General features: G+C 44.8%; 1 protein-coding gene across 1 annotated transcript; it reads left to right on the top strand.

Moving 5' to 3' along the window:
• Nucleotides 1–3,886: 3,886 nt before the first annotated feature.
• Nucleotides 3,887–20,998, top strand: TMEM233 (transmembrane protein 233). The gene is made up of 3 exons (XM_075110283.1): nucleotides 3,887–4,367; nucleotides 11,353–11,487; nucleotides 19,157–20,998. Exons 1-3 carry the CDS (start codon nucleotides 4,179–4,181, stop codon nucleotides 19,166–19,168), a joined length of 336 nt encoding a protein of 111 aa, XP_074966384.1. The 5' UTR covers nucleotides 3,887–4,178; the 3' UTR covers nucleotides 19,169–20,998.
• Nucleotides 20,999–26,650: the final 5,652 nt, after the last annotated feature.

Raw genomic sequence — 26,650 nt, 5'->3', positions numbered from 1 at the left:
TGAACCTGCCAGGGGAGGTGCCTCGCTTGACCTCCTTTTCACAAACAGAGAAGGACTGGTGGGAGAGATGGTGGTCGGAGCCCATCTTGGGCTTAGCAGCCATGGTATGACTGAGTTCTTAATCCATGGTGAAGTGAGAAGAGGGGTCAGCAGAACCACTACCATGGACTTCCAGAGGGCAGACTTTGGCCTGTTGAGGGCGCTGGTTGGGAGAGTCCCTTGGGAGGAAGTCCTGAAGGGCAAAGGAGTCCAGGAAGGCTGGGCTTTCTTCAAGAAGGAAGTCTTGCAGGCGCAGGAGCAGGCTGTCCCCAAGTGCCACAAGATGAACCGGCAGGGAAGACGACCGGCCTGGCTGAACAGGGAGCTTCTGCTGGCACTCGGGGAAAAAAAGGAGAGTCTACCGCTTTTGGAAGAAGGGGCAGGCAACACAACAAGAGTACAGAGACCTCGTTAGGTCTTGCAGAGAGAAAATTAGGCAAGCAAAAGCTCAGCTAGAACTCAACCTGGCCACTGCTCTAAGGGATAACAAAAAATGTTTTTACAAATACATTAACAACAGAGAGAGAACCAAAGAGAATCTCCACCCTCTATTGGATGTGGAGGGGAACATTGGCACCGAGGATGAGGAAAAGGCTGAGGTACTAAATGCCTCCTTTGCCTCAGTGTTTAACCACCAGACCAGTTATCCCTGGGGTATTCAGCCCCCGGAGCTGGAAGGCAGGGACGGATCACAGAATAAACCCCCCATAATCCAGGAGGACACAGTTTACGACCTGCTGCGCCACCTGGACACTCACAAGTCTATGGGGCTGGATGGGATCCACCCGAGAGTACGGAGGGAGCTGGCGGAGGAGCTTGCCAAGCCACTCTCCATCAGTTACCAGCAGTCCTGTTTAACAGGGGAGGCCCCAGATGGCTGGAGGCTTGCCGATGTGACACCCATCACCAAGAAGGGCTGGAAGGAGGATCTGGGGAACTACAGGCCTGTCAGCCTGACCTTGGTACCAGGGAAGATTACGGAGCGATACATCTTGAGTCAGCTCACCAAGCATGCGGAGGACAACCAGGGGATCAGGCCCAGCCAGCATGGCTTCATGAAAGGCAGGTCCTGCCTGACCAGCCTGATCTCCTTCTATAACCAGGTGACCCACCTAGTGGATGAGGGAAAGGCTGTCGATGTGTCTGCCTGGACTTCAGCAAAGCCTTTGACACTGTCTCCCACAGCATCCTCCTAGAGAAGCTGGCGGCTCATGGCTTGGGCAGGTGCACCCTTCGCTGGGTAAAAAGCTGGCTGGATGGGCGAGCCCAGAGAGTTGTGGTGAATGGAGCTAAATCCAGTTGGCGGCTGGTCACGAGCGGGGTTCCCCAGGGCTCGGTGTTGGGGCCAGCCTTGTTTAATATCCTTATCAATGATCTGGAGGAGGGGATCGAGGGCACCCTCAGTAAGTTTGCAGATGACACCAAGCTGGGCGGGAGCGTTGATCTGCTTGAGAGTAGGAAGGCTCTGCAGGCCGGATTGATGGGCTGAGGTCAACTGTATGAGGTTTAACAAGGCCAAGTGCTGGGTCCTGCCCTTGGGTCACACCAAACCCAGGCAACGCTCCAGGCCTGGGGCAGAGGGGCTGGGAAGTGCCCGGCGGAGAAGGCCCTGGGGGTGCTGGCTGACAGCCGTCTGGGCATGAGCCAGCAGTGCCCAGGTGGCCAAGGAGGCCACCAGCCCCCGGGCTTGTGTCAGCACTGCTGTGGCCAGCAGGAGCCGGGCAGGGATGGGGCCCCTGTACTCGGCCCTGGGGAGGCCCCACCTCGAATGCTGGGCTCAGGTTTGGGCCCCTCGGGACAAGAAGGGCCTTGAGGGGCTGGAGCGTGTCCAGAGAAGGGCAGCGGGGCTGGGGCAGGGTCTGGAGCACAAGTGTGCTGGGGGGCGGCTGAGGGAGCTGGAGGGGTTTAGCCTGGAGAAGGGGGGCTGAGGGGAGACCTTATGGCTCCCTATAACTGCCTGAAAGGATGTTGTAGTGAGGTGGGTGTTGGTCTCTTCTGCCAAGTAACAAGCGATAGAACGAGAGGAAATGGCCCCAAGCTGCATCAGGGGGGGTTTAGGTTGGATATTAGGAACAATTTCTTCACTGCAAGCGTGGTCAGGCCTCGGACCAGGCTGCCCAGAGAGGTGGGGGAGTCACCATCCCTGGAGGTATTTAAAAGATGTGTAGAGGTGGCACTTCAGGGCATGGTTTAGGAGACATGGTAGTGTTGGGTTGGTGGTTGGACTTGATGCTAGAGGTCTTCTGCAACCTTTATGATTCTATGATTCTATGTTAGACAGTAAGAATCTACATCCTTTCCTCATTATCCAGTTTCAAGTCTCCCTGGCTAATCTCTGCACACATCTTTGCCTTCTCTACAAAGTTGATGTACTTATTCACGCTTTCTTTTTAACACAGGTTCTTATTTACCTGTGAGTGTTGCAGCTACAAGCAGACAAACTCAAACTCATTAAGCCATTACAATGTTTCCCTGAAAGTGTTCTCATGGATTAAAGGCTGAGTGGCCCTGGAAGACGCTGATCCCTTGTAGAGGGTAAGGCCATGGCCTCCATCCCTACTGAAATAAATTCTAAAAGTAATTGTGTGGTGTGATGTGAACTGTGTTTTCTGAGCTTGTCCGGTAACTGTGTTTAAAGTCCCCAGAGAACAAAGATACCAGAGATCTTACAGCTACAAAGAGCCTGTGCCTGAACGCTAATGGGTACATTGGCAAGCAGATGTGACTCTGGCATTTTCCTAAAGACACAGAATCTTTTCTTTTGACATTTTGATAATCAGCAGATTCTCATTCCACGTTATATTCCAGGTGGGCAGCTGACAGATCATTAATGTAATGAAAGTAAAAATACTGCACTTATATTTCTTATGTCTTTACTGCATTGACTGCATTTTATCTTGTAGGATGACATCCAGAAACGCGAAACTGTGGCTCCATTCAAGTCTATTGTAAAACTCCCAGTAACCAAAGTAGTTCATTCATAAAGCTCTAAACATACATTGCTGTTTTCTTAACTTTAATTAATGAAATGCTCTCAGGAGGGGCAAGAGAGAGCAAAATCTGAACTCCAACCTTCATCTGATCAGAAATCTCTCCATTTTGCTGAAGCTGCATGCAGGTATAAAGTTCTTTTTTCCTATATCATGTGGCAGAAACAGACCCTGTTCCTTTCTGGGTGCAGGCTGGCATACTTTCCCTCACCAACTTCAAAACTATGATGGAAGCATATCTTTATTTGTTGGTTTTGGGGTTTGGTTTTGGTTTTGGTTTTTTTTCCATATGGTAGGTTTTGGAAATAATAAAGATTCCCTTCCTTGCTGTCCCTCCTGCATCCCCCCAAGTGGATTTCCCCTTACAGATGTTACATTCAGTAAGGACTGAATCGCTTGCTAAAAATTGGCCAAAACACTCTGGGCCTGAGCACCAAAATGCTTTAAGTCGGTTATTTCCTACCAGGGTTTTTTTGTGGTTTAGAAAGTCACTGGGGTTAGGGGATGACAAATTCAGCCCAGATCGAAGGAAATGTCTTTTCAGACTTTATGCCGCTGGCTGATGGAGCGCACTGACACCGGAGACGACCCAGAGAACGCAGCAAAGTTCTCCCGCGGTACTGCAAATTCGGTGCAAGTCACTTAACTGAACCGCCGCCGGGTCACTGTGCTCGGAACGCCGACGGTTTCCGTTTGGTTTGGGTTTGGTTTTTGGTTTGTGGGGTTTGGGTTTTTTTTTTCGGTTCCTCCCGTGCATAGCCTCCGGGGTTAAAAGCTTTGGCGCAAGAGGAGCCGTCGGCGGGCGGCCCCCACCCCTCCCCTCCCCGCCCCGCCGGGTCCTGTCCTCGTCCCGGGGAGGCGCCGAGCCGAGCCGTGCCGTGCCGTTCCGAGCCGAGCCGAGCCGAGCCCTGCCAAGCCGAGCCCTGCCGAGCCGTGCCGAGCCGTGCCGTGCCGAGCCGTGCCGAGCCGGGCCGTGCCGTGCCGAGCCGTGCCGAGCCGTGCCGAGCCTAGCCGTGCCGAGCCGAGCCGTGCCAAGGCGAGCCGAGCCGGGCGGCTCCCTTGGCTCGGCGCCGCGGCGGGGTCTCGCCTGCCCGGTGCGCGGCGCTGGGCTTTCCGAGCCGCCCGCCCGCCGCGCCGCACCGCAGCCCCATGTCCGCGCTCCCCGCCGGTGCCGACATCAAGAGGGCTCTGGAGAACAGCCCCGAGACCAACATCGAGGATGAGCTGCCCGACGGGCCGCCGCAGCCGCGGCCCAAGAACTACCTGCTCCTCAGCATCCTCGCCTGCTTCTGTCCCGCCTATCCCGTCAACATTGTCGCCTTCGTTTTCGCCGTCATGGTGAGTAGCACCCCGGCGGGTCCCCGAGCGACCTCGGGCTTGGGGCTGGCCGTGTGGCGGGCGACCTCCGGCTCTCCGCGCCGGCCCCGCCGTCAGGGTAGCGGGCTCCAGCCGCCTTTCACCGCTTCTCCCTGGCGTGGGCAAAGTTAGGTGAGGCAGCGAGCCTGAGAGCATCAGCGGCTCGGTCAGGGTGCCCGCTTAGCTGTCCCGGCAGCAGATCTGAAACGTGGAGCGAAAGGCAGTTCAAGTTTTCAATAGCAGGCTATATAAGGGAGGGAGATTTATCCCGGTTGGCGGGATTCGTTACATCTGCGAAGTTGCACACCGGCTCGGACACACTGTCTGTGTGCGAAAGTGGCGGTCAGGGAGCACAAAGCAGATTTGCAAAGGAACAGGTGAGGTTTCTACTTCATCTAATCGAATATGATAGAAAAACCTTTTCCCCACTAAACAGGTTCTGTAGCCTGATAGTATTTGCTAGAATAATGCACACAACAATGATTGTAGGTTGTTGACAAAAGCCCTTATAAAATTGAATATTGAGTACGCTGAGGGAGCAACCGTACTCCTACAAGCGATAACTGATTTGCATAGTCCTTAATAATCCAGCAATCCCATTAACTTCAAAGGCGTTGTTAAAACAGAGTCTTCTTTGAGTTAAAAGTTGCAGAGTCAGATCCAGACTTTTCTAATAGGATACACGACCAGCATAATCAGTAACACTGCAATGTATTTCTATCGTTTAGTGGCTGAAAAGGGTTCAAAACATGTTGCATATTTTCATCCTTTTCTCTCACAGCCAGGCTGAAAAGGTAAGTAAAAATAGAGTTGTTTCCTTCTGCAATTAAGTATAAAAATAATTACCTATATCAAAAATATACTGAAGTACACTATTTTAAAACTAGTAAGACTGATCAGAAATCACACCTAAATATTGGGATATATGTTTAAGCTTGAAAATTACTTAAAGGAGCTATTCCAAAGGCATCTTCACATCTTTTTTGTCCCGGTAAGTATTAGCTGCAATTTTTTTTCTACATGTTTATTATCTTTGTTCTTAACGTAACTGTGCAATGTGCTCTTTTCCTTGATTTGAGAAGATTGGGTTCTGCTGGTACCCAGCATCTTTTCTGTCTGTGGACACTACGGGTGCTATATAAAGTAATGAAAGCTGATGATCTGGGGCTTTGAGCATCTGTTCACTGTGACAGTGCTTTCACCAAAGCACCAGGGTTGCACAGAAGTTAACTGTCAAGGACAGAATTTGGCCTCTAAAGATTTTTGCACCCCATATGGAGATATCTTCACCCACGCCCTAGTTGAAGTTCACGCGGGCTTTTGGAGTCAGGCTTAAGTAACTGTCACCAGGGGATATGTAGAAACCAGGGTGGGAAGAGCACTTCCTGAATGCTAAACAGTCTGTGCAGGTCTCAGCTGCCCACTCCCTTGAAGGGGGGGAAACAAAAACCACACCACTCATCTCCACTGCGTGTGAATGGCTCCTGTTTCAACGTCGTTCTTACCTAAAACCTCTCCTTCTCCATGAAAATAACATGTCCAACTTCTTTTCCACAGCCCGATTCCCCTGCCTTTCAGAGCTGCAACCTGTAACTGCTCCATTAACCTCAACTCCAGGTTCTGCATTTTACCCTACGCTGGCTTTATTTCCACTTCTGGGATCTACATCCTCCCTCTCTTAGCTTTTCTCCTAGAGTTGCTGAGGGTTAACACTGACATACAAGAGGGGGGTATTTTCTTTTCTTACAGAATATACCTTCATAGTCTGCAGAGCTTGCCTGAGATCTTGTGTCAGAAGAGATATAGACCCGTAAAAGTGAAGTTCTTTATAAATTTCCATTTCCTAGAATGGGCCTGGAAGGGAAAGTCCTGTTGGCTTCCTGAGGGGCATGGTTCAGCATCCTCTTTGCCTGTGTCATGTCCTCTTTAAGTGCTCTCAATTCAGACAATGTTTTCACTCCAAAAGTAGAGTCTGGGCTCTAACACACCCCCAAATTAAATGACAGATTTGTCTTCAGTCTCTTCTGCTGCCCCATTTTCAACTCCAGCACTCTTTTCCTCACTTCTTTCTCACCTTTGGGGGCACAAGCCTTACCATTTGAGATCTTACCTCCTTGACTATATTTTTAGAATCAACCTGTCCCGAGTTCTCCCTATTGCAATAATAACCTTTTCTTGTTCCTTACCTCCTTTGTGAATCAAATCTAGTTCTCGTGACAGGGGTAAGAGGATAGCTCGTAGCATGGAAACTTAATGGCATCAGTGTGTCCATATATTTGCATTACAGGAGCAGCCTCTTCAAACTAGTTGCTGGTCACTTGCAGGGGTGAGGATTGCTTGGTAGTTTTAGCAAATGGAGATCTGTACAATTCTTGTTCTTGGCAGTACTCTGCATTTCCAGCCAGGTGCTGTCAGTTCTCCTGCTTCCTCTTGCTTCCAGCAGCTATATCATGTCGCTGTACAATTAGTTGCCCACTGCCTCGCTCAGACTTTCCTTATTCTTTCCCACATAGGTGAGATCACAGGCATCAGGGCAGGAGTGTGGGGTGCAGGTGCCAAATCAGGAGGCTCACATGACAGAAGACACCTCTCTGGTGCAAGGCTGTGGCTAGGCAGTGTGTCACAGAGCTCTTCAGCTCCTGTCTGCAGTTGTGTCTTTTCCCCCTATTGTGAGCCCAAAGAGCACTTAGCTGGCAGTGAACTGGCAGTTGTATCTGAGAACTGGCTCAGGTGGACTGGCTGTATCCGACTCACGGAATCAGAGCTAGAGGGAGGCTATGGGACAGCTCTGAAAAATGCGTCACTTAGATATTTCTGTTCCAGCACTGAGGTCTGATAGTTGAACAAACTTTACTGGCCTTTCTCAAGGCAACCTTCAGTTGTCTTTATTTCAAAGATCTGTTCATCAAGACTAGTCATCTAATTCCATAGAGCCTTAGATTTGTAGCCATTTCAAAACAGTCTCCCAAAAGCTATTTCTCCCTGATTGTTTGCTCCTAACACCCTCTTAATGTTGACACATTTCTGTTGAACCACTTGCATGTTTCAAACAATGTATGTGGCCATGCTGTGACAATCTGGGCTCATCTGCCTCTGATAGTAAGTTCTTTGGCTGCATTTGTTACCCTTGGATTTAGATGCCTTGTCTATAGATTAGTATCCCTAAGCAGAGACAATGGGCAAGAGGGTGGCAGAAGTCATGGGACAGCAAAGAATGGAACTTGCTTTCTGAGGGAGTCACCTCTTCTAATTGGGATCCTAACAAGCCACGTACAATGTGTGGGCTTTGGTCAGGTCAGCGACTAGCATAGTCACCAGTGTTCCTGTGCAGCTGTACTTCTCTTTACTTAGAAAGTTTATTATTTACACAGCTCTTTTTTAAGTAGCTTGTAAGTACCTGGACATCTAATACCATATGTACAGCCTGTACCTGCTTCAGGAGTATTAAACAAGAAGGGTCAGCAGCTGTTCTTAAGCATTTTTGCACAGCCCTTTTCTTTGCTAACTGGTAAGCTTTTCCGCTGCCACAACACTTTCGACCTGTCCCCAGAGACATGGAAGTTGAGTGTTTGTTGGCATGCTGCTATACAGCCTGCAGAGCAAACTCCCCTTTCATTGTGTCCTGCTCATCACCTGCCCGTTTCATTTGCCAAAAAGCAGAGATCAAGCCTGGTTCTGAATTGCTCCCCGAGTCCCTCCTCTTCTTTCTTCTTCCCTGTAAGTTGTTCTCGCGGCGAGGAGTCATACTGAGCCAGCACGTCTCATTCTTCCTTTGATCTGAACTAGAGTAAGTGTCTCATTTCCAGGCACAGCCAAATAAGGTTTGTTACAGCCTGGCTTATGGAAAGCACAGAAAATGTTGATCAGAGAACCTCAGTCTGGTGTGCCCATATTTGTAAGAGATATAGAGGAGGATTTCTGAAGTAATTCAGTATTCTCTCTGCTTTGCCATAAACGGTGCTCTGGGAATGTGGAACAGAAAATGCACATTAAAAGGAATTAATAGTTTGTAGCTAATCCAGCAAATTTCTGTTCATATGAGGTTAAGTTGCTTCATTGTTGAAGTGAGAATATCTTTTATAAATAGATGTGTTTGAACCTGGTGAAGTCACTGAGTTTGCTCAAGTAAATAAGCAGCTGCAGAACTGTGGCTTTAATTTAGTTTATGACTTCATAGTGAGCGAGGTAGAAGAAACATGAGAAATCATATGGTAAAAATATGATTAAAAAGCCAGGTTGAAAATGGATGAAATTTGTTTTAAAAGTTGAACAGACCAAATGTCACATGCAGATGCCCTATTCTGCATATATTGCCTAGCCCTTGGAAACAAACCGATGTAACATTTAAGGCTTTAACAGTTACTGTTGTCTATGGCTAGTGTTGAAAACTGGACGCTTGATCCAAGGGCCCTTTGAAGCTGATGGAAGTAAATTAATTCCAAAGAGCTTTGCATCAGACCCCAACCACTCCCCCAAACCTCTTATTTTTTCTTCAATGCTGTCTAAGTTATGCCATTTAATTTAAACCTCTTAATAAAGAAACTGTTGTCTCCTCCTCATCTCTCCCAAATCCTCCTTTTTATCATTAATGCTGTTTTCCTCCTCTTCATCATGGATTTGTATTAAAATGACATTATTTATTAAAGTGCACAGGGTGAATTATTTATGCGGCACCTGCAGAAATCAGATGGACGTTCTCCAGACTTCCTAAATACATTAGTAAAATTGCACAGTACTGCAAGCTGGTGCTGCCATGTCTCGCTTACAACTGTGTCTCAGTCTTGAGACCACATGTATGCGGAACTGAGTTTAGAGTGTTTGCGGGGCTGCTCTCTGGATGTCATGGAAAGTGAGTCCTTTGATGGGTGGGGAGAGCAACGTCAGGGCTGGGGTGTCAGTGATGCTTCCCCACGTTTCTCCCTTGTAGCCCCAGTCACATTCACAGTTGCTGACAGATGCAGGAGGAGTCAGCCTGCTCAAGACCAAGGCAAGCCATGTTTCTCCTGATGCTCTTTTTATTGACCTTTCTAATGTGTTTTGAGGAAACCTAAGAAAGCTTTTCTCCTGTAGACAAGACTGCTGAAAACAGTGGAGGAACTTAGGTGAGAGGAACTGTGCCAGCCCCCCTTCGTAACAGGAGGCACCATTGGTGGAGAATCAGAGGTGACATGTATTTGTCTCTGTCTCTCATTTCCCACCTCTTCACTCTTTCCCCACTATATCCTTTAAGTAAGTCCCCTAGCCAACCTCAATGAAATTTGAAAGCAGAGCAGAGGTATTAGTGATACTCTTCAGGGAAATAAAATAGAGAAATATTTAGGCATATGTAGGCTTCCAGGAAGAGGAAAAAATGTATCAGTGCTCTCTTTAAGGGCAAGAATGCATCAGCAGCTCAGCCTTTCTTAGACTCTAGAGAATAAGAACCTGCACTTATGCTTGAGATGCAATTCTAGGAATATAGGCTTCATTGCTTTAGGACTGTCTTGGCATGAGTGTTCTTACTGCAGTGCATCTAGCCCATTAACTGCTGTGTGCTCACTAATCGACAGAACACACACAGATAATGACCCTAATTATTTTTCTGCTTGGGGGAAAAAAGGCTCTGCAATGATGCTTGGTATCTTCTGAAGTTCATTCCTTTCCTGCTCTCCACAGTCTCAGATCTTCACTCTGTTGAATTAGCTGTTGTTCTGTCTTTGCTACAAAAAGTAATTCATAGCTAAAGCACTTTTGTAATAGCACTTGGTGGTACCTCAAGCAGTCATTTCCTAAAGACAGCCTGAATTATTTTGTCCACAGAACTATTCATTTGATCAGGTCCCCATATTTCTGCCCCCACAAAGTATCCCATTTCTGGGATACTTCGTAGAATACTCACAAGATACTGAAGAACAGGTTATGACTAACCTAATTCCCCAAGGAAGTATGCTGACATAGTTCAATACTGCAATTTCATAAAGAAATCTGGACTTAATGTCATGGTTTATGAACTCAAACTCTCCTGATCTTACAAAAGAATTCTTAGTAATAAGACTTGATCTTTCTTTGATAGCATCTTATTCTTGGGAAAAAATTACTATCAACTGTGTTAGACTCGTGTACTAGAATACTTCAGTGTCTTTCACTGAATCTTTTTAAAATATGGTCTGATTAAAATAAAAATTAATTCAGAAAATACTATAGACTGTCTCACAAAAGACAAGATCAGCAGTCCTATCACACCTTGCAATCTCTGCGTGTAATAATATAAAGCACCTGCTAGATCATGGCTGGATAACCTCAAGTCTGTTGAGAGAATATCCATGTGACTGATGCATACCTCAGGATGTATATGATAATAATCATCAGTGTGTTCTAAAATGGAAAAGGACAGAATTTCTAGCCCATGAAGATGGCACCAGATGGTGTATTCAGATGATCTATATTTCTCTGTTTTGTTTTGTTCTTCTACCACCAGAAAACTGCCTATTAACTCTTCAAACTGTCTTGAAAAATAAAACATTGGAAAAATAGAAAATTAGTCTGCTTTTTTTAAAGAAGTTTTCCTGTAAAAATGCAGCCTGCTAGCGAAGTGGCCAACTAACAGTTCACATACACTACAAAAATATATCCAGAGATAAAAGCCACTGATTTCTCTAAGTGGGTGGATTAGATTCGATTTGACAGCTCTTATGCTGGTGTGTACAAGAAAACTCATCATACAAATGTAGCTTCACCACTGAAAAGAAAAGAGCTGTAGTTGCAATGAAATGTACTGAAAATGAGTGGAACAGAAAACTGGACTCCCTGCTTGCCTTGCACTGCTGGCAGTGGATGTTTGTTTGCACAAAGCAAATCACCACTTTCTGAAGTCCTTTCTACAGTGCCAACGTGCACAGAACTCAGTGCTGGCTCAGAGCAGTCGCGTTGGTTTGCGTACGGATTTCTCTTTACAAGAAGTCACAAACTCTCTGCTTCTCTTCTGCAGGCTTTAAACAGTTATAATCAAGGAGATATAGAAGGGTCAAAAAGACTGGGTCGCAACGCACTCTGGGTTGCTGTCGCATCGATTATCATTGGCCTTGTCATCATTGGCATCTATTGCGTAGTTCATTTCACAACGGTAAGCAAAATGCTACTAGTTCCGATGCAAGCAGTTCTTCTCTGTGCATGCGCTTCAGAAGAAGAAACTAAAGATTGTCAGAACTATCTACTAATGTTAAAATTTAGAGATGCGTGCATTTTTTCCAAAAGAGCAATTTTTCTTACTTTGCAATTTAGGAAATTCAGTTGTCTGTTGTTAAATGCAAATGACTGTGTCTTAGCAGCGGTGGATTTTCTAGAAACTCTTGCAGCTCCCATAGGTTTTTCCAGTTTAGGCCAGTTGCTTTTTTTGCTTTTCTGCCCCTCAGTTTCACCACCTGCAAGGCCAAGTGCATAGAGATCCTTAGATTTCAGGTAATAGAGTTCCCAGGTGCTAATTTTCAGTCTCGTAATCTGTTTAACAAGTCTTTTACCTTTGCAAGAGGATGACGACAGTCAATTACTATTTTATTGTTTGATATTAAGGAGATGAAAACTGTATCAAAAGTGACCACAAATGTGATTTTGACTTGGCTTGCTGTGGGAGAAGGTCGTTCACTTTCAGTGCTGTGTAATTGCTCTCCCTTCATATACCTGGAACAACAGTGAAGAAGCTCAGCAGACGAATTTCTGTGGTTACCCAGATGGATTATTGGCTTATTTGGAAAACAGGACAAATGTAGTTAGGGTATTGATACCCTTTCTTAAGGTTGTGCAACAGTATGTTCTTTTCTCCAGTGATGTGTACTTCCCATTAAAATAACCAACTTAAATCAGTTCAGTATGGGCTGTTTCGGTTGGAGAGCCTTTCAAAGCACTATACAAGCTTATGTATAAACTATAAACAGAGATCACCTCATCCACCACTGAAATGCAAACATCTCTGGGCAGTGGAATGGAGTACCTGGCTAAACATGTACAACATTTTCAGACAAAAACTTGAAGGACAGGGTGCTGGGCCATCTTGTTTAGACTCTGCTCTTCCTAGAAAGGTTGGACTAGATGATCCCTGAGGTCCCTTCCAACCTGGGATTCTGTGATTCTGTGATATTGAACTGCAGGGGAGTTAGCGGAGATGGGGTCCATTTCTGTATGATATTAGTGGATGGTGCTGCAGAATCAGAAGCTTACTGAATATTCAGTAATTTACCATGCATTTTGCAAGAACAAATCTCTCTTTGGTTCAGCTTGTGTTTCGTTTGTTCAGCCTTCACAGTTTTAAAACCAAGTCACTTCAGGCTGGGTGTGCCAAGTTTTGTAATTGACAGCAGCAGTAAATTCCTCTCGTCGCTTCTACTACCTTACTCATCATTTCTCAGACAAGGATAGCAGCTCAATAAATTTTTTTTAAGTAGGAGGAGAGAAGGGCAGCATGAGGAGTGGTAGACAACACTGACCTGAAGCGTTCCCATTAACCTACCTACATCCAGTTGTAGTCAGCATTTCACTTCCACTACTGTAGGACCCTGTGTGCTGAATGTGTGAATGCTTCTTTGAGCCTGCTGCCAGATATTAGTGGTGGTTAGCATTTTACATCCAGCTAGTGTTTGTAAGCACCTCTCTCTCTCCTACCCTCAAGGAAATAAGCAGCAGTAAATCAGTATAATACAACTTTATGGCTTTTTCTTAAGTTTTGTCTTTTGAGGATTTTTCAAATTGGTTTGGGGTTTTTTTAAAGAGAAAAATCTCTGTGTTAGATGGAAGCATTGCCTGGGGACCCTCATCACAGTGCTGGGATATTAATTTCTGTATTCAGCGAATAGTTTCCATAAGGGTCTCTTGGCCAAATGGTACCTTGAGTTCCGCGAGGACTTGAGGTTTAATGGATTCACCCTGCTGTCTGGCTTTCCAGTCTTTTTGCTACTCCCCCTCTCCCTCTGACCTGTCACCCGCCAAAGAGCCCTTGCTTCTAAAAAAGTGTTTGATGGGAGCAGCAATCTTTATTCTTCTGATGTGAAAATCAGTGAACAGGACCACCCAACTGGCCTTTCCACCCTCCATGCTTAGCTGAGTCCCCTTTGTTGCCTTACTCTTGGACATTTATATTTTATACTAAATTGCCTAACTAATACTAAATAAATTAGGATTGACATGCCACTGGTGTGGATGACATTGTGTGCTCCATGCAGTTATCTCACATCCATTTGTACCTTGGTCATGATTATTTACTAACAGCAACTTTATCCACATGAAATTCATCAGCTACCATATTAGCCAGTTGCTCCTACTGACATTCCTTGTGATGCCTTTTGACCTTCAAAGGCTCATTACAGATTACCATTGGGCATACCCCCTTGTATTGTCCTTCCATATTCTTAGGTATCTCTCCCTAAAGCTTGTGGTTTCCCCTTCTACCGTCCCATTTCTAATCTGTGTTAGTACTTTATCTGTTCTCCCATGACTGCTAGAGCTTCTCACAGAGGGTGTTACCTGAGTATTCACAGACCCTCTGATAAACTTCACTAGCTCGTTCTGATTTATACATGGTTCTGCTGACAGCAGCAAAGATGCAAGGTGTAATGAGTCTGAGGGCTGGATGAGCCTCGGAAGTTCTTCCACAACATCCCAACTCTTTAATTCTGGAAAGCAACAAACCTGAGACATCCCACTCAGGTTGGCAGGAGGGAATCTCTATAAATTGTTACACAACTTTTCCTCTTGGTACAGAAACTTGGTTCAGGCTCAGCTGGCTCTGAAGTCTCCTTCAAAACGACTCCTCACCTTCCCCCAGGGGGCTGGCTACACACGTCCTGGAAATGCAGATCTGTGGGCCAAGAAGCAACCTTCCTTCTCCTGCCAGAAGTCACAAACTTCAGCCCTTCCCCATCGTGGAAGTCTCCATTCAGTTCTTGTTCAAGTGTAGTCTTTAGTTGTTCATCCTTTGCTTTGTGGAGCTCAGGCACTCCCCTCCCCAAAGTCTCTGTGAAGACCCTGTTGGTCTCCTGTTTGTACACCCTGATGATGTGCAGTCTGCTTACCTCCTCCTGAACCCTTTTCCCTGGAGATTCAGCACTTCAGTCAGAGTACAGCTCTGCAACCTGGACGCCCACATCCTCTTTCTGAAGCTCCACCTCGGTCAAGGCATCCAGCAGTTCTGGAGATGGTGCCCTGTGGCTTGTCACCACTGTTGCACAATCCCTAGCAGTCCCTTGCTATCGTCAACATCTGTCTTCTGTCTCCTGTGCAAACTCACAGCTCAATTGCTAAAAACCTTTGCTGCTCTTGAGCGTCTCTCATTGAAACCACTGTGAATTGAACACTCAAATACTTCTCCCTCTCTGGACCCAGATTCCTTCAGCATTCACTGGAAAGTAATTTCATCTCAATGAACGGCATTTCTAGAAAACCAGTTCAATGAGGTCAGTCCCTACTTGCCAAATTTCAGTACCCTCTGAGTATCAAAACCCACATGCTCTATTAAAAATTCCAACCAGTTATCCATTTGTTCTGACATCTCTTCTGTCTTTTCAGTACCCAAACCTACTATGTGTTCCATCTTGTTTAGGAAAGGGGCTAAGTCCTGTGCTTTAAGCAGAGCTGAGGAGGGCTCCCATGGTACTCCACATGCCTCAGTCAGGAAGAAGAACATCAGCCAGGGGTGTTGAGAGTAGAAATGGGAGAAGCTGCAGGGAGAGGAAGTGCAAGAAATTCCTGCTTTGAGCAGTGGCATTATTTCCCCAATAATCTGGTAAACTCGGGAAGAGGAAGACCCTTTCACCTTTCAAGAAAAGGGGACTCTGAGCCCCGAGCTTCCTTGCATGCCTTTGGTTTCTTCAGTTGCAGAGCAACAGTAGCACAGGATTAACAGGAGGCAACACCTACGTCTGCATGTAAGAAACAGCCTTGACTTTTCATTTTGAAGATTTACTCGGTGCTAAGCCAACACGGGGCTTCTACTGCTGCATTGGAGAGCCTCATTTGTCTTTAACACTGGCATGTTATCTTTAGCAAACATACATTAAGAGATATAGTGATACTTATATATATATATATAGCCTGGAACAGAGCCCACCCAACACTTGGGAACCACCTACCTTCTGCAGTCATGACCCTGAATGTAGACAAGGGGAAGCCGTCGCTTGCATCACTGGAGTTAACAGCCTAGCAATAAAACTCGTCTGTCTTGATCAATGTAAACTGGTGCTTTCCTCATTATGCTGAGGAGCCGCTGAGTGTTAAGCTGCGGTGTGTGCTGAATCAGGGCTGTCCCTCATTCCACACTAGGCCAAATTAATTCTTACTCCATTCTGTAACTTTTACCCTCTCCTGTCAGCTTCTCCCGCGCTCCTACCTTGCCAGGTCTGCACGCTGAATTACACTTCCACTGCTTGCTCAGATGTAACTTAAACCGATATTTGTGTTACCAGTGAGTCTAGCCCTGCATATGTGCCCATAGGCATGTTGCCCATCAAGAACTGCAGGGAGAAAAGGGACGTATTTGTCTTCCATCAGGAGACATCACTGTGGGCTGTGTGCCGTAGCCAGCATGGGGCCTTGATATGCCTGGTTAGAGAGTGAACGGCAAGGTACCCAACGACAGGCGACACTCAGCTGTGAACCACATCCTGAATCCTGCCTCTAGCTCTGAGGTTCTTGTCTTAAGGAAGATGTGGTACACAGGTGTGCATGCACACACACACAACGGAGAAGAGAGAGAGAAGGGCTGCACGGTATGAAAAAAACTCTGTATGTGGACAGACAAAATAGACACATTCTCTTCGGTTTGGGAAAGAAAGACTTAGGAATCAGTAGTTAAAGGCAGTGAAATAAACAGTGATTATTTGTTGTCTGTTATGAAGGAGGTGAAGGGGCATCAAAGGAATGCAGCTTAAAACAAGAAGGAGTAATTTTTTCCATGTGACATACAGTGCAGCTGTGGGACTTATTTCTTCTGGTTGCTGTGGATACAAAAAATACAAATTACTTGAAACAGCAACAAGTGAAGTTACCAAAAAAAGCTTAAATGCAAAGATGCAGATATAATATTGGGCTCAGGAATTTCTAAGCTGCAGATGGCCAGAGCTGGAAGGTACTAAAGGGAGAAATATCACCCTGGACATAGCCTTTCCTTATCTGTCCCTTTAGGCGTTTGTAACATATCACTGTCAGAGATGGGATGCTGCAAGGACGGCTGTCTGCTCTGACCCAGTACTGCTATTGTTATGCTCATGTTCATGTTCATGACGCCTGTTAGTAGACTTTCCGCTGACTTGAATGGATTTGGAGTCAGCCTTCCTGTCTCTTCATAAGTATTGTGATCAGCAAAAGCTAATCATTTTGTCAGTGAATGAGGGCTCTCCAGTAGTTCGCAATCTGTGTTTTCAGAGCAGCCTGCAAATATTTAGAGAAAATTCCAAATTCTGTTTTGTTTTGCTTTAATAACACAAGGTGCTTGGTGTCTTTGGATTTCATTTGAGTTCCACTGATGGGATTTAGGGAAACATATTCCTGGGCAATCCCAAACCCTTTTCTTAACTGGATCTCAGCATGTTGTATTCAACTTCACGCTACCATGGGAATCATGCGTTCTCATTCCATTGCTGGGTTTGCTGCATAGCCTGTTAGTAGTCTGAAACAATATGCAGCTTCTTACAGCACATGCTTTTAGACTATCTCTAGTGTCTGAGTGACGCTTGACAATTCTGCTTAGGGCAGAACTAGAGCTCATACGAGTTTTGCTTCCCAACTGAGCCAGAAAGCATATCATATAAAGCCCATGTCTTCTGTGTACCTCTCCAGTGGTTCTCTGCAGTCTGAGCAGGTGGGAGTGAGTCAAGAAGAATGTGGAGAACTACTAAGAGGTGTTAGAGTGAAGTAAAGGCACAAGCTTTTCTGTAGAGCTCTGACTGAGATAGCGACAGTTTTGGTGTGAGGAAGGGTAGTCAAAGTACTGAAGGAAAGGAATGCAACGAACTCCTGCCAATGGACCAGTGTCCAAGACTTTTAAATTCACATCAGATGTTCGTTGTCTTTGTTTATCTTGAACCCCAGGACCACAGGCAGGGTAGAATTATCTTCTGGTATGTGAGAAGGGTAGTGGTGTTCAGTGACTTTGGAATTTGATGCAAACCATTATGATATTTTAATGCTTTCGTAGAGGAGTGTGAACTTCTGACCCTTTCTTTAATCTCACTTGATCTAGAACTTCACCCCAAGGAAGTCATAGAAATACCACCTGTCAGCATGGCTTCGAAGGAAGACAGAGACACAGCCAGGCTGTGCAGAAAGTACTAGCTTATACTGTTTCGTAATCAGTAGGGTATTAAATCAAGTGTATGTGCAGTAATGCAACATTGGTCATTACTAGTAGAAGGAAAAGGAGTCAGCATTTAGACTCTGCACCAGGGACAGATGTATATGTATGTTTTTCTTACTAACTTAGAAATAATTCTTCAGGGGGAAAGGGCAGGCAAGATTATTTTTAATATCTCTGCTGTCCCCTGCCTGAGGCTCTCAAAAGCCTTTACAGCTATTTCACTGATTGCCTGTCTCTCTTTCAGAGACAGAATAAACTGAGGGCCAGCAAGATGACAGCCAGCCTCCAGATCTTTACATTGCCAATCCTGTTCTCTGAACCTTACTACAGGGAAAAAAAAAAGAGTCGAGGAAGACTACCTGCCTTTTGCTGCAGGGATTGACCTGCCAGTAACTGATAGAGCGCAAAGTCTGAAGTCGGGGCATTTCTATTGTCTTTTACCCATACTAATTCTTGGTGTCCACCTAGCCAGTGAGCTCATACCGCTGCTTTTCTATCAGTAAGGGCACTAACTGATTATCTCCTTGATACCCTACCTCTTTTTACTGGATTTGTAAAAATATAAGAGCTTAAAGTCCTCTACCTGTCTATCAAACATGTTCAGTCCACTCAGAGGCTGAGCAGTGAGCAGACACATGTAGATGCACAGATACAATGTGATTACATCAGCCTCATTTCCTCAGCAAACCACATTAAAAATTCTGGTCCAGTTGTTTCATCTGTGCATGGAGGAAATGCACAATAGACTCTGCCTGTTGGAGTCCTGAGTAGCATCCAAGAGACAATCAACAAAGGAGTTAATGCTGTCTGCAGGATATATTTACTGTTTAGTGCCTCATGTCCTAGATGTCTCTTTAAGGAGCTGCTAAAAGGTCGCTGCTTGATGAAGAAGAGCCCAGCATCCAGGGACAAGCCAGTGAGATCAGTACATCCATGGGTAATGTCTGAGACCTAACCCCAACACAAGAATTTGAGGAGACTTCTCAGATCTTTCCGCTCTTAATGCAGATACACAAGAGGGGTTACCCAGTCCTTTTAAAACGTCTGTCACGTATTTCTGTTGTATTCACCAAGTTGTCTGCTGCTGAAAATATTGTTCTTGCCTGACTGTTTTATGTACCACTTCAAGGAAGCAGAGATGCTGTTGACCTCATGAAACTTTGTCAAATAAGAGCCCTTTTTCCTGGCAATGAAAGATCCTAACTTGCATTGATTCAGGTAACCCAGTTTAAAAATTCAGTTCAGATTGACAGATGACCAGTGCCATTAGAAACTTAGCTCTTTGATTCAAAACTGTATTGAACCACTAATCTAGAGGGATGTTTGTTAAGAGAACAAGTGCCACTAATGTGGCATAATGTATCCATTAGATCTGTAGAATTAATAATTTAAACTCAGAAGGCAAACTCTGTCTTTTCCTCCTTTAAAAATATGTATTTTTCTGTCCTTGCAGCATGCTATCTGAAGACCAGGACTGCACTTAGGGGATATCATCATGCAAACCTCAAGAGGGGAAAAAGAAGAAGAGAGGGAAACCCTTCATTCCAGACTGTTAGGTTTGACCCTGCAAGTCTGCAGAGGCATGTTGCTGGTGGATGACCTGGTAGTCCAGTTAGTTCATCAGCACGGTGTGACCAGGTTTTCAAAATTATTTATTTATAAGAAATCTCAGTATAAAGCAGCATTTTCTCTTTTACCCTAATGTATAATAAGATCTTGCCCTAACAGCTCCATTTTCTTTCTCATTTACATGGAATGTATCCTGGATCCATGATGTTCCCTGGCTGACCCTGGCCAGAGAAAGCCCACATATCTGGACTGCTTATAGTGCACAACGTAAGATCTGATGCACAGCCCGCTGAAGCTAGTAGAACTCCTGTTGCCTCCAGTGTGTTTTGGATCAGGCCATTAAGGATTTTTTTTATTACTTTAAAATAGTCTAAACATAACACAATTGTAACCACGGGTTTGTGATTTTATCCTGCTATGTGATTTTATAATGCCGTGGGCATACTCTGACTCAGCGGCTGCTTTCTTCTGTCCTCAGCTTTTAGGTCTTTACCTTGGATTTTTAACCACCTGGGACCGATTTCAATCATTTGATTATTAAGAGATACTCTTCTTCCACAGCATCCATATTTTTCTTAATGATCTATTTTTGTTTTGTCTTTCATTGTTGAACTCCCTTGACTTAGCTCCAGTCCTGCATTAAAGTTGCACTGATCATATTTTCCTCTTTAAACTTCACGTATGTAAAAAGTTCCTATTTTTTATCTGACAAAAGATCTTTTTAAATAGATGTTCTTCTTCATCCCTTTGTTATTTTTCCTCTAGCAAGTCACATAATTTCATTGCATTCTGCTTTGTTCATGTCTTGTTTTGTTTAGTACATCCTCTCATCTTGCTATGAATAGTCCATATATCAATGCAGTTAGAGATGGCCAGACTTTTGTACCCTTATGTAGTTATGTCTTGCTAATCCTAAGATACTACTCAGTGAACAACCTTAGGTTACAGAATTGATGGCTTCTAAATTACAGCAGTTTCTTGATACCTTATGAAAATCTAGCACGGGACAGCTGCTTTTTATTAGCTGAAAACTGAAAGAATGTATTTGTTTTGTCACACAAATATTCCACGTTAAAAGGAGTAAATTCTGGCGAGCATTAAGACAACTGGGTACATCTTCAGTGGTTGTTGCTCCATTTGCTTTAACTGTTACTACACCTTCAAGCAAGCTATGCCGACTTACACTTACTCTCCTTGCGCCAGCATAAATCTGGACGGACTACCCAGAAATGCATGGGAGTTTTGCAGGTGCAAGTGAGAAAAGAATCACACCTGGATGGAGTACAACTACCTATTAAAAAAAAAAATAATCTCCTGGACACCTTTACCTGTTAAAGCATATGCCTGGAAGCAGCATGTATTTTCTGTGCCTTGATATTAGACTTTTAATGTGCTTTTTCACTTTTCTTTCTGCCAAATTCTGTTTTTCATTGAAGTCAGTGATGCATCACCTATCCTTAACTACTCCAGTATAAAACTTCACAAATACTAGTGAAATCAGTTGATTTCTTCAGCATTTGCTCTGATCGAATTTGTCCATGTGGGAATCTTGCCACTGTTTTTGATGATCCCAAGAATTAGCTGTTCTGTGAACTCTTCTTTGGTTTTTGAATACTATTTCAATGGTCTGATATGTCTTGTGGGACTTTTAGTAGCTTGCCTTATTATCTGATATGATAGAACTGTCATTGAGAAGTGGAATAAAATTACTTTTAATTAAAGTCCATTCTGGTATGTGGGAAGTGTCTTTCCTAAGTTTTGTTGCCTCTTCTATTTTAAAGAGTAATATCCCTTTTTCTAACCCCTTGGACAGTTTCAGAATAAAGTGAATCAAAGCAAAAGCAGGATTTCTGGCCTATATGATACCATACAACCGGTCTGTACTGTAGTTACTACATTCAGACGTTGCTGGCAATCAGTTAATGCCCAAAATATCAGCAAGGTAGGCTCTCTGCTTCGTTTTCAAAACAGCATCCAGCAAGAGCGTTGAGGCCTTTTCAAAATGGTCGCTCAGAGGTCTCTTTGGGGCTTTCCAGCCATGAGGGGAGTGGTCAAATGAGGTCACCAAAGGAGGTCTCTCAGCAGGTAACAGAGGTCAGATTTCCACCACCTTGAATTGCTGGCATCCAAGTAAACACCGTCGCGCTGCTGTAGTAATAGTTTTCTACATCAGTGTACTCAAGAATCAAAGTGTGTGCAAAAAGTTTCATCCTCCAGCAAAATATTAAACTCCAGTACTGGAAACTAGACCACAGCCAGCAGGGGAGAGAGATTTCCAAAGTTATTTGGGAACCAGAGGATAGGGGTAGGCAACTTGAAGTATTTTTTGGAAGTGCCTAACAAGGATTTGGATCAATAGGAGCGAGACACCTGATTTGTTCAGATGCTTTTGAAAACCATACTTGAAATCTAACTTGCATCTTGATGCTCGTAAATATCTTTGAAGTCTCGCTCTTAATATAATTGAGAATTGAGCCATTGTGTCTTCAGTGCTTCTGAAGATAAATGTTGCTACCTTACAGTGCTATTGATTGGTATAAAAATAAAGGCTTTATATTAAACCACTTAATGTGACAGAGCGGGGAAAATGCAGCAATTCCTCTAATGTCCTTTAGTGCTTCTGTGTTATAGGTAATCTTATTTTTGCTTTACTAATGTATTGGTATAATTTCTCTTCATTTATTTATGTTTACATAAATTTTCAACCATATTTGAGAAAGAAATGCAGTCAAACACAGCTTGTGCTGCAAATGAATATGGTGCTTGTACAACGAAATCGTCCTGCTGTAGGTGTGACAGGCCCATACAAAGCGAGGTATCAAACACAGGGAAGCTAAATGATGTTTTACTGCCCCAATCAGCAAGTCCCTTGGTGATAGCAGTGGGTGTGGAAGGGAGGGTGCAGTTGTCTGAGAAATTAGTGCCCACTTCATATTTTGAGGGGCACATAGACAAATTTCATTATCTCTGACAGGCTCCGGAAATTACCTGTTCTTCATCATCACGCATCTAGGTTTAGGTTTGGCCCATTATTATTCTGTATTGCACCTACCTTTTTTTTGTAAAAAAGAAAAGAAAAGAACAGCTGTCGTATGTATCTGCTGAATGATGTTATTTCATGAAATAGGGGTGGAAAGACCAGTAAAATGGATTTCAACTCAACACGTGTCCTGGGCAGGTGAACAGAGTCTTCCTTCTACAAAGCTGCTCCAGCCTTCCATTTTTTGATGCAGTCTTCCTGCACGCTGAAGGCAGCAACTACTGCCTGAAGTCCAGCTCTCTTTTCCTCCCTGCATGTATTACAGGCAGAGACAGATGGAAACTTGAAATTGCTGGCCTCAGCTCCTGGATCATGTTAGCATCTTTCGCTTCTTACAGGGCAGCTGCATTCTGCAAAACAGCAGTGTGCATGTATCTTGATATGTAACCCTAGAAGAGGGCTTCTAAATATAAGAGGAGTTTCTTTGCTGCTGAATGAAGGGGGTCAGCCAGATGCTTAAACAACATGCGGTGTATGTTTCAGCAGATTGCACAGCAAAAAAAAAAAAAGTCAAGGGGACAATATGAAATGAAATTCTTAGGGTGCCTCCCTGCACGCCCACCCGGGAGTTTACAGCTTGTGACTTGAAGATCAGCACTGGCTCTTCAATTTATGCGGTTGCAACCACTATCCATGCACGGTGTGGCTCGAGGCTCCAGAACTGTTGCTTTCGCACCTGCATCTTTGGATATGTGCTCACAGTGTGAACTGTGTTCTGCACCTCAGCCTAGAGATAGGTTATATCTGGTTGCTACCACCGTGTCCATCGCTCTCAGAACCAGAACAGATGCATCTGCTGGAACAGTGCGCTAGCATCTCTCTCTAGGCTCATTTCCTTACCTGGACCCTAATTTTGTCAACCAGTTAATTTAAGCTGGATTTTGTTATGGATTTGCATCTGGGTCCTCCTCCCAGTTAGTTTTCACGCTGTGTGCATTGTGTGTGCACACATGCACAAGAGGATGCATTTGAAGTACTGGATTCCCCAAGACAAGTAAGATTTAAATACAAAGAAAGTCACTGGGTTGATTCGGGGCCAAGCTGGTAAGCCACACCCCAGTTACCTGACAGCTGTTCAGGAGCCTTTATAGAACGTGTTGTTTTGTGGAGTGAAGAGTCTCTATCGCCAAACCTTCACTCCTAATAACGGGGTAAACTAAGAGGAGGTTGAAGCGACGTGGAACCTGCCCTGAGACACCTCCAGACAAAGTCAGAGATGTCAGAAGGCCTGTGCAGGGCAGGCTGTGTGGCTGCTGCCTAACCCACGGCTCTTCTGAAACTGAGCCCTCAGCCTTTTCACAGCCAGCACCTTCAGGCTGAAATGCTACTTGACTGTCAGTCTCCTTTTACTATCCTCCCATCTCCAACCTCATTTTTAATTAGTAGGTCTCTGAAGGTGGGCAGTGTTACGCTGGAGCAGAGGAGTTGCAGAGGGATGCACTGGTCTATGAGCGATTTTATGTGTACTCACAATTTTCCGTTTCCCAAGCGCAACGGCATGTTCTGCATGCACAGCAACGGCATGTGTCCCTGAAATGTGAGTGAGCCTTTAAGGAGGCTGCCCGACTTCCTCTGCATCACTCCCTGGCAGCCTGGCAAATGGGCTAAATTCAGAAGTGACCTAAAAGAAGGAGGGGGTTTGGAAACAGATCACTCAGGCAATGTAAAGAGGGAGGAGCAAACTTGGGAGCCCAAGGTAGGAAGGAAGATTGTAGTAAGAAATTTAACTGAAAGGTTTCTGTAGTTAAATTTATCCTGTCTTGAACTCTAGGGTAGTTCTGCTGCTGCTACCACCTAACTCACTCTCCACAGCACAGAAGCTACAAGAAGCACTTGCTCCTGTGTCCTTTATAATGTGATTCATGGCATGTCTGAATTTGATCTACCAGCTCATGACTGAGGATGGTTTTGTCATATTGAGCTCTAGGGCTGAGTCAGCTTCTGCTTCGCTCGTAGTGACCTCTCTTTGGCTAAATAAGCTTGCGTCATGTCAAGGAAAAAGTACTTTGCCACATATTAGTGGATTCATCAGGACTTCAAACTGCACAGTGTAAGACTTTAGGCCACTGCATTTTTTTTTCAACACATACTCTGGGGTAAGAGAAGGGGAAACTCCACTGAAATGAAGGGGTGCACGCCAGAGCAGGCTGTGTGGTAGTGGTGAGCCATGGCAGCCTCGTGTACACACATCTCAACCAGTGTTCAGTGGGGCTTAATTGCATTTGCATTTTAACCAACTCCAGGAGATAATCCAAGGAGTGAAAATGAGATTCTGGCCTACAGCACAAGTGGCTGGTGAGCACCATCCCTTCGCTGGGGCTAGCACAAGAGTTTAGCTTTGACTCTTTGTGCCTGAAAGGTTTGTAAGGCCATTCTTCATGCCATTTAATCGAAGACATACATTCCCCTAACACAGGTCTCTCCTGGCCTCAGATCTATCCTGTTTGGTCCTTAGTTTCTTTGAAAATGAGTCAGCTGCTGAAGAAAGATGGTAAGTGATATCTTCAAGGGGGTAGAATGACTCAGTAGTAAAGGTGTGATTTCACTTGACCCCTCAGCCTGTACAGCACCAGAAGTGCTCTGTCATGATTGTTAGAACTTTGACAGAGTCTGCTGAGTCTCACGACCTTATGAGCGAAGAACCAAAATGCCTTGACATTAATCTCTGAATAAGATGCTCTGTGGGAATTTTAGTAGTCAGCCCAGGTCATGTTCATGTTTATTGAAGAAAGTAGATGTAAGGGAAAAAGGAGCTGACCTTTGCTTGGGCTAGTGACATGGTAAATAACACAGAGACCGTGGTGGCTCTTCATATCCTGCACGTGTTTTACAGGCATCTCCTTTTAAAACCTCACATTGCCCTATGAAGTGGTGTAGCACAGTCATGAGACCTGACGAAGCTTTTAATCAATTACTTTTATCTTGTTTTACGGGTTGTGGATGGTCTGAAAGCGGACTGTGCTTTTTTTTTTTTCCCCAAGATAATTTCTTATTCAAAACTATTTGGTTACATTTTCCCCTGATCCTTTTCCCCTCCAGCCTGCCATCTGCAATTCAAACTGTTGTGATTCAACATACAGTTCCATGATACCACTTCTATATCCTGAGCAGACGACCTTAAATCCTAGAGCATTCACAATGTTGCTGCGATTGCTAATAACAAAATTTCATATTTGTTTTTGTGATGCCTGAATGTAATGTTTACTTGAGTTTTTGTTCCATGAAAATGTGGGTAGTGAACACAAGCAGGGTCCTGAATACACCAGGAGAAAACAATCTGCAGTTTTGAGTTTGTATTTAGCTAAAAAATTTTGCAATATTCACCCAACCTAGCATCACCTTCCTTTGGCTGATGGAAAGCTAATAGCTAAAGGCAAAAGCAATTGAGAGTCTTCCTGAAGGTCATGCTGGCAGTTAACGTCAGAGACGAGAAGGAATTTTTATCTAATTCTTCCTCTCCTTCTCACTGAAAATGCTTACAGTCGCGGTTCTTGGGCAGCCCCCAAAACTGTAAGGCAATGCACACAGCTAAACTGCGGGGGAACAAATTATTCTTGTACCAATGTCAAGAGCGCTTAGCTAAGGTTAGCTTAGTTAGCTAAGCCTAAGTGGCCTGATGCTGTGTCCCCCAGCCGAGAGATATGGCAGTTTAGAAAACTAGAGAGAGTTGTCATGATAAATTCAGTGACAAGTGACTCTGACATTCTCACTAGGGAAGTGAACCAGGAACCTCATTTGTGACACATATGGAAGTCTTGACGGAAGAACGTGAAGTAGCTCCCCGTGTGTTACATCCTCATCTGGCAACAAGGAAAGGTTAAGACAGGTACGTAAAGGGGCAGGAACGAAACGGGATTTTGTAGTCTTCCTTTGGAACGTGGAGGCTGGTCCTGGATGGAGTGGAAGAGGAGTTTTGTGCACTTCAGGTTGCAGTTCTGGGAAGGAGGCAAAAAGTCACAGATGCTGTTAAAGGGAGAAGCAAAACTGGAGGGTTCCAGAAAATCAGTGGGTGGACGAGCTCTGCTAGGCCTTTGTGGCATGTCTTTAGTGAATCTCATGCTTCCCAAATGTGCATCAGCAGGCGCTTCCATCCAGCTGCATTAACAGCTGTAATGGAATTGGGCTCCCCCTCAAGCTGACGGGAGGCAACAATCCTCCAGTGCTCGTAAGGACTGTGCATACAGGCATGCCTGGGAGGAGGCAGGGTGATGGATCTAGAGGGCAGCAATGGTAAGCCCCCCGTGTAAGGCTGGTTCATGGTGTAATGTCATCCGGCCCTCATAAGTCACGGGGACCACGCACCTCACAAAAAGAGTTCCAGGCTGATTGCTCTAGGAC

The sequence above is a fragment of the Phalacrocorax aristotelis genome, chromosome 15 (genome assembly GCF_949628215.1).
Source record: "Phalacrocorax aristotelis chromosome 15, bGulAri2.1, whole genome shotgun sequence".
Taxonomy (NCBI): Eukaryota; Metazoa; Chordata; class Aves; order Suliformes; family Phalacrocoracidae; genus Phalacrocorax; species Phalacrocorax aristotelis.
Note: the sequence above shows the minus strand (reverse complement) of the source record. Positions and strands in the feature narration are given on the sequence as shown.

Bases quoted from the DNA above. Each gene is read 5' to 3' on its own strand.
- TMEM233 (XM_075110283.1), top strand. From the start codon at position 4,179: ATGTCCGCGCTCCCCGCCGGTGCCGACATCAAGAGGGCTCTGGAGAAC. The intron at 4,368-11,352 runs GTGAGTAGCACC...TCTCTTCTGCAG, and splicing joins CCTTCGTTTTCGCCGTCATG to GCTTTAAACAGTTATAATCA.